This window comes from Rattus norvegicus, chromosome 4 (genome assembly GCF_021556685.1).
Source record: "Rattus norvegicus strain SHRSP/BbbUtx chromosome 4, alternate assembly SHRSP_T2T, whole genome shotgun sequence".
Lineage (NCBI taxonomy): Eukaryota > Metazoa > Chordata > Mammalia > Rodentia > Muridae > Rattus > Rattus norvegicus.
In genome coordinates, this window is record NC_141537.1 from 141,716,951 (window position 1) to 141,728,056 (window position 11,106).

At 38.5% G+C, this 11,106-nt stretch overlaps 1 protein-coding gene across 2 annotated transcripts in view; it reads left to right on the forward strand.

Moving 5' to 3' along the window:
* Positions 1–10,529, forward strand: part of Lrrn1 (leucine rich repeat neuronal 1) — a 39,434-nt gene extending 28,905 nt beyond the window's left edge. For both annotated transcript variants that reach the window (NM_001037363.2, XM_087658867.1), the window contains 1 exon segment: positions 7,295–10,529. In NM_001037363.2, the coding sequence (NP_001032440.1) occupies positions 7,551–9,701 (2,151 nt within the window). In that variant the 5' untranslated portion in view covers positions 7,295–7,550 and the 3' untranslated portion in view covers positions 9,702–10,529.
* Positions 10,530–11,106: the final 577 nt, after the last annotated feature.

Below are 11,106 nucleotides of genomic sequence, written 5' to 3' on the forward strand. Positions count from 1 at the left end.
ATCTTTAACCCTATATGGCTAGAGTAAACCTTGAATCTGGACAAAAATCACACTTCAGCATTACTGAAGTTTTTTCTTAAGAGAAAATGTAAAGGTCACAGTGCAGTGGTCCAGATGTGCCGTCTTGCGAATGCCAAATGATGTTTAACTTTAATTTTTATGTGTATGAGCATTTTTCCTGCATATATGTACTCATGACATGTCCATGCCTAGTGCCTATGAAAGTTTCTCGGGGTTACTATTGCTGTGATGAAACATCATGACCAAATGCAAGTAAAGGAGGAAAGGCTTTATTTTGCTTTCATTTCTATCAAGAGGGAATTCATGGCAGAAACTCAAGCAGTGGAGGAACTGGACATAGGAGTTGATGGAAGGCCATGGAGGGGTGCCTTATTCCTCGTGGCTTGCTCAACCTACTTTCTTATAGAACTCTGGACCACCAGCTCAGGGATGGCCATACCCATAATGGGCTGGACCCTCCCACATCAATAACTTACTAAGATAATGCTCTACATGATTGCTTGTCTACAGCCCAATGTTTTGCATGCATTTTCTCAGTTGAGGTTGCCTTCCTTTAGATGACTGTGTCAAGTTGTCACAAACATCGCCAGCAATCTCTAGCACTAGAGTTATAGGCCATTGTGAGCTGCCATGTTGGTGCTGGGAAATAAACCAGGGTTGTCTGGAAGAACAACAAGGAGCTTTTAATTGAAGAATCATCTCGCCAGCCTGCCACAGCTATATTGTAACAATCTGTCCATCAGAGAAAGAGTGCATATGAAAGCAGATGTCCTTTGCCATTCTGTCTTCATTTGGGGATCAAATTTAGTTTTCCATTGTTGTAACTAGAGTGCCCAGGGTTACTAATAATTCCAAGTCGGAGGTCCAAAAGATTTGAATTTACAGTTTGTTTGTTTGGGGGAGGGGGAGGGATCACTCTTGGATGTACTACATACACGATACAATCACTTTTACACTAAGCTGCATTCTTAGCTTTCCATGGGTACTTTATTTGTTTGCACACACAAGGCATTCATTTAGGTCTGGTGCAGTATTTGGTCTGTAGCTTTCTAGCTATAGATTCTAGTTAACACTAGTTGAAAACAGAAGTGATAAATTATTGTTGTATGGATGCTCCCCGCTACCCCTCATGGCCCAGGGCCTTACAAGCTTTGCTGATTCTTTACTACCCACTCATGAGCTGAGAATGGGATGAAACGACTCAATGAAATGCCAGATTCAAGTAAGTTTTGAGAGCCCACCATGAGCGGCGCTGTTTCTTAGACCTTAGGCTAAATATTTCTTCATAGGTTACTTTACTTACTTAAAATAATTTTCATGTATGTGGAATATACAAATGGCCTTAATTTTAACTAAGAACAGGGATTTAAAAAAAAGAATTCAAGTATTTTGCATCAGGCAGTACATCTATAAAATGGAGAAGTCAGTGTCTGGATCAATTGACCTTCCCAAAGAAAATTCTTTCTACATTCCCACAGTCTTTGTTTGCTTAGCTTTTCCTGAATCAATAGAGATATTTGTGGTCACAATTCTATGGCAAATGTGTATTTCTTTTTTCTCAAATCCATATGAACTTAATGTATACATTAAGCATTACATCCCACCACATATTATCATTTTGCTCCACATCCAAACTAAAACAGATAGGGCAGGTGAGAGTTGGATCCTTTCTATCATGGTGATTCCATGCACTTCATCTCCCTTGGGGTTTTATATTCAGAGCAACGTGTCCCAAACATATCTCATTGAGAGAAAAGAGCATCAAATGTAATCATCTAATTGTTTTAAAGACCTCTATTGAAATGTGTCCCTTGCCAACTTTAAGTCTTTAAGGCCACAGTTTGTTCTTTAAGGGATTGTTTCTTGAAACTGCCAGATTTTGTTTGTGGAACATTATTCTCATAATTAGCAGAACATTTTCTTCTCACATCTGACAAATTTAGCCAGCCAGTCCTAGAATAAAGCTGCTTTTTTGTTTTGTATTTATGTTTTTAACTAATCTGCACCAGCCATTTTTATTTTTACGGAGTTTAAAATAGATAATTCATATATGTGATAAAAGTTAGCCTAAATTAAATGCACTTACTGTCATTTTTACAGCATTCAATTTACTCTACCCCATTTCCAAGTTCAGTTGAACTCAGTATCTTAAGACTGGTCAGCATCTGTAACGGAAACTGTCACTTAGACACTAATCCATTAACCTGGTCCTTGGTGTTATCGTTCTGCTTTCTAGTTCTATGATTTTAACAACACTAGATACTTCTTCAGAGTGGAATCATACTGTATTTGTGACTGGTTTGTCAATGTCACCAAGATTCATCCATATTATACCATATATCTGGCTTTGTAGTGACCCTCCTAACTTGCTTTCTAAAAGAAAGGGTATATTTGGCCTATATATCCTGGTCACAGTCCATGGAGAGTGTTGTTTACTCTCTTACTCCCCACGACTATGCTCAACAACATTTCTTATACTCTGAGAACCATCTGCCCAGGAATTGCACTGCTCATGTGGCTGTCCCACATCAATTATTAATCAAGAAAATGCTTCTACAGACTTATCTATAGCCCAGTCTGTTGGAGCCATCTTCTCAATTAAGGATTCTTCACAAATTACTCTAACTTGTGTCAAGTTTACAGAAAAAAAAAAAAAAACCAATGACTTATTACCTGTATGTTAATCCCCCATCTTTAGTAGATTGCGTCAGAGGATGACCCAGCACTCCACATACCAAGATATACGCGTATTAAAATGCCTAACATAAAATAATGGAGTGTTTGCCTATAATGTTGTACATGCTTTCCTGTGAGGGTTATTTTAAAACATTTGTGTAATACTTATAACACTCAAGTCACTTGAATTTTATGCAAATGATACATAATTCTATGTAACGAATGTTAAGCATCTGTCGTTACTCAATATAGTCACGCTTTTTCCTGACTTCTTTCCAGCCAATGTTGATTGAGTTCGTGATGTGAAACCCATGGACGCTGAGAGTCAGTCGTTTGCTCCACATTTTCTTTATCCAATAGCCTTGTTGATTGACCTAGATTACCACCAACTCCTGACTCTTACAAACAATTTTGCGGTGAACAATGGGTAGGCAAATTGCACATTGATACCTCGCCTTTGATTACTTTGTGTCCATAAATATAAGAAGAATTGCTGGATCACATAATAATATAGTTTTTTCAATACATATATTTTTAATTCTTGAGAATTTCATATTGTTTTTATAATTTTTTGAGGACATCCTATATTGTTTTCTATAATAGCCACACTATTGTACAGTCTCACCAATACATAAAGGTTTCAATTTTTATGTCTTTGCCACCACATCCTATTTTCTACTTTCTGACAGTGACCGTTCAAACTGTGTGTTTTAGTCCTCTAGTTAGGTTATGGTGTTTGTTTGTTTGTTTGTTTGTTTTTACAGCTATTGTTCTATTGCTGGACTTACTAATACTGTTTTTTTTTAATCCCTTTTCCCAATAAATGACTTCAAATTATTTTCTCACAAATTTTAGGCTGCCGTTATATTTTGTTGATTTATTTCATGCACAGAAGGCTGTAACTGTGAAACCATCCTACTTGTCTATTTTTGCTTTCGTCCCAAAGCTTTTGGTGTCATATGCAACAAATAACTGTGAAACCCAACACGGGAATTTCCCTCTATGCTTTCTTCTTAGAATTTTATTATTTTGTATGCTACACTTAGGCCCTCAACGTAATCTGAGGTTTTTTTTTAAGACGATGTAAGCTAAGGTCACTGCCTTATTCTTTCCACATGGATATCCAGTTCAGCCGGTGTTTTCCGTCAAAAGAACTGTTCTTTTCCCATTGTGCAGTCCTTGTCAGAGATTGTTTTTATTTCTGGGTTCAATGCCCCATTGTTCTATATGTCTTCATCTTTTGTTCCTTTGTATCTTAGAAGTTTCATTGTGCATTCCCGAAAGAGCCATATTCAGAGTTGGGCAACATAGTTCATATGAAATCTGAACTTCTGGTTTCTGAGGTTCATGGCTGTTCAATTGGTTGAGGCTATGTATGCACAAAGACAAATATGAACTCTTCAATATAATTCTTATGCTGTAATTAAAACTAAATGATGTGTTTTCATAACACCAGTGAGACTATAGACCCATTATCGTTCTTTTCAGTAGTAATACACTATTTGTAGAGTTTCTAAAATAATTTTAATGCATATTTTGCTTTCTAACATCTTTCTTTAAATTCAATCAAAAAATAAAAGTTTGCTGTAATTCCATCCAAGAGTTCTGAAAGATAGGTTTGTACATTTGCCTCCCTAATGTGAATTAAGATTGAGGAAAAACTCTGCCAGATCTTTTGTAAAGTTTATAATGCCCTTGAACTTGTGGAATTGATCTAAATCAGTATTTCTCAACCTGAGAGTCACAACTCCTTTGGGCATCGCATATCAGATATCCTGTCCATCAGATACTATCATTATAATTCATCATGTAGCAAAATTACAGTTATGATGTAGCAACAAAGTATTTTTATGGTTAGGGGTTCACCACAACATAAGGAACTGTATTAGAGGTCACATCATTAAGAAGGTTAAGAGCCACTGATCCTAACAGAAACAAGCAGAGGATGAACTTGTCGAGTTTATATTTGAAAAATATTATTCTGCACGTTTGCATTCTATGGGATTTACTGATAAACATCCAAATCAGGTAGTTTATTACTATTGAAAAGTTTCAAATAATAAATGGCAAAGTAACCAGATTTGCAGGTGAACGAGAGACCAATGCTAAATGTGCTTTCCCCACAGACCAGCAAGCATCAAAGCCACACAAATTAATTTCACCTCGGACTTGTCACAATCTGAATGTCATGATACCCTCTTGTGAGACTAGTGATAAGATTTACATGGTTAATAAAACAACAGTAAGTTTTAGGCCTTTTTAAAATTTTTGTACTGAAATGTTTGTAGTGCCTATTAGTAAGTATTCTTATGGTTTTTGCTAGAGTTCAAGCACATGCTTTACAGACATGTAAAAACACAACACAGGGTACCACATGAAGTGAGGGCTTAGGCTCGCTGCGCTTCTGAACTCTGGAGTTGAATACTTCCTTCTTAATTTTTCTCTAGAAAACATCAGTCATCAAATGTAAATGTTGCTTTTATTTCCTCAGATGAAGTGAAGAGATGAGAGTTATACACAAGCTGTGTGGATACTGGTTGGAGCCCAGATTGTTTCTTTCTCTGTTTTAACTAGGCCTAGGCCTAGGCCTAGAAGCTTCCAGCCTCCATACAATTTAATCTTCCAAGCTGACTGAATAAATCTGGCTTTTCTTAACTTCTGACTGAATTGATCTGCCTGGCCTCACACTATCTTTGGCAATATGCTCTAATTTTCTGGCTCCTTCTCATTCTCTGGCTCCTTCACCTGTGTCTAGCATTTTTTCTTTGTAACCTGTCTCTGTAAGACTGTCCAATAAAACTCACCACACACACACACACACACACACACACACACACACACACACACACACACACACACATTCACCACATTCACTCATAAACACACCACACACCACCTTTTCTCTCACTCACTGCTCTTAAATAGTTTCTCTTACCTGTGCTGTTCTCGTGAAAGTTTGGCATATTTTATCTCTGACTCATTTTGTCAAATATTGCTCTGATTTGTCACTTTGTCTGCCCCTCAATTAGACATCATTTTCAAACATGACTGCTTTGTTCTACAAAGGAACCTTACCTTCATTGTTAGGGATTAAAGGTGTGTACTAAGGGCCTGTCTGTATTCCAACCAGATCATACTGTACTCTAGGGCAACTCTTCATTCTGGCAAGATCATAGAGACTTAGAAGATTTTTGGATGTGATCCTACAACCAAAGTTCTTCAGTACTCAAAGCTGAAGTGCATTATAACAGAAAAATATACAGAAACATATAACTATACTTAGTATAATTAAGAAGTGGCCAGCCTGTTCTTAAGAAAGCAAAATTGCTGTCAGTTAGTTATATAGTGACTATTTTGTAGCTTGTTCGAATTCATAACACTAGAACCAGTAACCACTGGTATTATATAAACTAGCAAGACACAGACTCTTTCTACCTGGTATCTTGTTAAAATCCATACTTAAGTCAATAGTTATCAGTATTTGTATATATCAACAATAGCGTTTGTCCTCTGAGAAACTACTATTCAGCTAAGACCACATGTGTAGAATCACAATAACATGACAATACATGACAAATACAACTTTTACGGGCATTTAATATGTACCAAATACTGCACAGAGTTTTATATAGATTTCTAGTTTTTGTTTTGTAACAGATCCAATTCTTCAATAATAATGTAAGAGTCCTTTATGAGCAACCCTATTTTGTAACTTGGATAAATTGAGAGATGATATAACATATCCGTGGCCTGTGGCTGTTAAGTAGCCAGTGATATTCCAAGTAGTTAATTAAAACATATACATAATACATATATATATTACATATATACACACACATACACATTTTCAGTGCTAGGGATTGAAGTTAGAGTTTCACTCACGTAGGCTAGTGTTCTTCCATACAACTGTTTCTTGCCTGAAACATATTTTCACATGTACATCTTGAATTATTTGTGTGTTTATAAAAATTTGTAGCGAGACAGAGTACTCACTGCTTTACCCAGCCAAGATCAGATGGCTATTAGAATATGGGGGAATATAATAGAATATAGTTGCTATTTTTCCTCCATAGCTTTGCTAAAATAATTTCTTACATATAAGTATTTAAGCTTGGAACACTCTTGCCAAACATGTCTACAGACTGTAGCATTTGGAGAGGAAAGTATGTCTGAAAACAAGTGTGATATTAATGGAAATATCATAGATAATTTCAGATGCACAGAGTCTTTCATAAACTACCATCCATGTTTGGGTTTTACTAAAAGTGACTGTTCATCTTTTTTAGAAGCATAAACATGCACTTTCTAAAATAATCTTCGTTTTTGAATAAGTGGTATCTTTAGGTTTTCCTGGGTACTCCGAGAATGAGTGTGTGTTTAAGGCCTATTCTGAAGTATGTGCAGTTCTGATTATCAAGGGAAAGGAGCTCTAGCTAGTGCAGTGCATAACAAGAGCATCCTAAGGCTGAGAGTCTGCTTGGATACTCTGAAAGCATTCTGAACACATTTCTTCAGCTATGCGAGTGCCTATATCCTTGTAGTAAACAAAAGACCATCTACAGAATAAGCATAACATCTCCCCTGATCTAATTTTCAGACACGTCTCCAGACTTTGATTTGGCCGAAGTAACTCCCGCAAGGACCTGTGCACATGCCTGGAATTAAGTGACACGGTTCAAGGACTTCAGATTGCTTCGCGCCTCTTGGGAAGTTCCGAAAACCCTGTCTTCGGACTCTGGGATTCTGTTCAAATGAGACTCACTTGAATGTTTACACTATCTGCTTGCTGTTCTGCTTACCACTGAATAGTGTTCAGATCTTGGTCAGGAACTGGGTGTGGTTGGCAAGCCACCATGGCCAGATTGAGCCCTGGGAAAGCAGCTTGCTGGATGGTGCTGGGTTTGCTGATACCTTCATTAACTGAGTCTTCCATATTGAATAGTGAGTGCCCCCAGCTTTGTGTTTGTGAAATTCGTCCTTGGTTTACCCCACAGTCCACATACAGAGAAGCCACCACTGTTGATTGTAATGACCTCCGCCTAACAAGGATCCCTGGCAACCTCTCTAGTGACACACAAGTGCTTCTCTTACAGAGCAATAACATCGCCAAGACCGTGGACGAGTTGCAGCAGCTTTTCAACTTGACTGAGCTGGATTTCTCCCAGAACAACTTTACAAACATCAAAGAGGTAGGGCTGGCAAACTTGACCCAGCTCACCACCCTGCATCTAGAGGAAAATCAGATTTCAGAGATGACGGATTACTGTCTTCAGGACCTCAGCAACCTTCAAGAACTCTACATCAACCATAACCAGATCAGTTCAATCTCTGCCAACGCCTTTTCAGGATTGAAAAATCTCTTAAGGCTGCACCTGAACTCCAATAAATTGAAAGTGATCGATAGCCGCTGGTTTGATTCCACACCCAACCTGGAAATTCTCATGATTGGGGAAAACCCGGTGATTGGAATCTTGGACATGAACTTCAGACCACTCTCCAACCTGAGAAGCCTAGTTTTAGCAGGAATGTACCTCACTGATATTCCTGGAAACGCCTTGGTAGGCTTGGATAGCCTCGAGAGCCTGTCTTTCTATGACAACAAACTGATCAAAGTCCCTCAACTTGCCCTGCAGAAAGTTCCAAATTTGAAATTCTTAGACCTCAATAAGAATCCCATTCACAAAATCCAAGAAGGGGACTTTAAAAACATGCTTCGGTTGAAAGAACTAGGAATCAACAACATGGGAGAGCTGGTCTCAGTGGACCGCTATGCCCTGGATAACTTGCCAGAATTGACGAAGCTCGAAGCAACCAATAACCCCAAACTGTCATACATCCACCGTTTAGCTTTCCGGAGTGTCCCGGCTCTAGAAAGCTTAATGTTGAACAACAACGCCTTGAATGCTGTGTACCAAAAAACAGTGGAATCTCTTCCCAATCTGCGAGAGATCAGCATCCACAGCAATCCCCTGAGGTGTGACTGTGTCATCCACTGGATTAACTCCAACAAAACCAACATTCGCTTCATGGAGCCCCTCTCCATGTTCTGCGCCATGCCACCTGAGTATAGAGGGCAGCAGGTAAAGGAGGTATTAATCCAAGACTCAAGTGAGCAGTGTCTCCCAATGATATCACATGACACATTCCCAAATCATTTAAACATGGACATTGGCACAACACTCTTCCTAGACTGTCGGGCCATGGCTGAGCCAGAACCAGAAATTTACTGGGTCACTCCCATTGGAAATAAGATAACTGTGGAAACCCTTTCAGATAAATACAAGCTGAGTAGTGAGGGCACCTTGGAGATAGCAAATATACAGATTGAAGACTCAGGAAGGTACACATGTGTTGCCCAGAATGTCCAAGGAGCAGACACTCGAGTGGCCACAATCAAGGTTAATGGAACCCTTCTAGATGGTGCCCAGGTGCTGAAAATATACGTCAAGCAGACAGAATCTCATTCAATTTTAGTATCCTGGAAAGTCAATTCTAATGTCATGACATCAAACTTAAAATGGTCATCCGCCACTATGAAGATCGACAACCCTCATATAACATACACAGCCAGGGTGCCAGTAGATGTTCACGAGTATAACCTAACACATCTGCAGCCTTCTACTGACTATGAAGTGTGTCTCACGGTGTCCAACATCCACCAGCAGACTCAAAAGTCATGCGTCAATGTCACAACCAAAACCGCTGCCTTCGCCCTGGACATCTCAGATCACGAAACCAGCACAGCCCTTGCTGCAGTGATGGGGTCCATGTTTGCAGTCATCAGTCTAGCATCCATTGCTATTTACATTGCAAAAAGGTTTAAGAGGAAAAATTACCACCATTCCCTTAAAAAGTATATGCAAAAAACCTCATCCATCCCACTGAATGAGCTGTACCCCCCACTCATTAACCTCTGGGAAGGTGACAGTGACAAGGACAAAGATGGCTCAGCTGACACCAAGCCAACCCAGGTGGACACATCCAGAAGCTATTACATGTGGTAACTCAGTGGGTATCTTGCTTCTGGTAGTAAGGAGCACAAAGACATTTTTGCTTTATTCTGCAAAAGTAACAAGGTGAAGACTTTTGTACTTTTGACTTTGCTAGTTGTGGCAGAGTGGAGAGGATGGATGGATATTTCAAAGTTTTTTTAGTATAGCGTATCGCAAGGGTTTGACACAGCTGGCAGTGACTCTCAGCTTCCAGTTTGTGTTTGGTTTTTATCCTTATCATTATTATGATTATTATTATATTATTATTATCATTATTTTATTTTAGTTGATGTGCTAAACTCAGTAATGCTGTCTTAACTACAATGTTCAATAAAAATGATTCATGACAGGTGGGGGCTCTCCTGTGCTTGACCCCTTTCTTCTGAAGCCATCAATACGAAGAACCGAAGAGCCGAACCATGTCCTCTCAACAGCTAACATATGGTTTGGAAGCAGCATTAAATCTTTTGTAGCAATCTGGTCTACAGACTTTTGACTCAAGCTACGACTAAATTTGCTACTTTGTTGAAAGATGTTAGTTGACTGTACTGTAATGTTGTATCAACTGAACTGAATGTTTGCCTTTCAGCAACAACTTTCTTTTTCCTTCCTCTTTGTTTTTTAATAGTTAAAGAGGCTTAGAACAAGCTAACAGGCAATAGAAATATGTATATCAGATTTTCTAATGTAATGAACTACATGTTAATTGTTACTATATTCTTTTTATCTTTAGTAGACACTTTTAAAGAAGAAAAGATAATTTTGTTGTGTTTAACTCACCAACTTGGTGTATAATGAAGACAGAAGTATAATAAATTAGTTTGTTCTGATTTTTTAGAACACTTGCAATAATGTATCATTTATTAGTCCCTGCTAGTTGCCTAGGTAATATCATTCCCACCAGTGCAAAGGACAACCAAAGCCCATGTGTGCATGCTATCTTTTACAGTCAGGCACTAGAATCTTTTCCTTTCACTTTCTAACAAAAGAAGTATCCATCTTAACTAAGACAGCCTGGGTCAGCGAGATGGCTCAGTGAGGAAAGGTGCCTACTGCCAAACCTGACCTGAATTTTATCCGCAAACCCCACATGGCAGAGGAAAAGACAGACTTTAGCTGTCCTCTCACGGCAATACATGCTTCACGATATGCACACCCAAGTGTATGCATACTTGCACACACAGACAACAAACAAATTCACTGGCAAGGATAAGTTAATGGATACATTTTAATGAACAGGATTTCTATATTTTCAATACCACCAATAAAGGCTATTCAAGAATGTGTTTATACAAAGAAAAAGTGCACACTACTGTAACCCAGGCAGGTGTCCATACAAAGAAAAAATACATACTCTTGTAACCCAGGTTAAACTACTCTGTCTTTATTTTATTTTTTTATCACGCTCTGTCTTTCA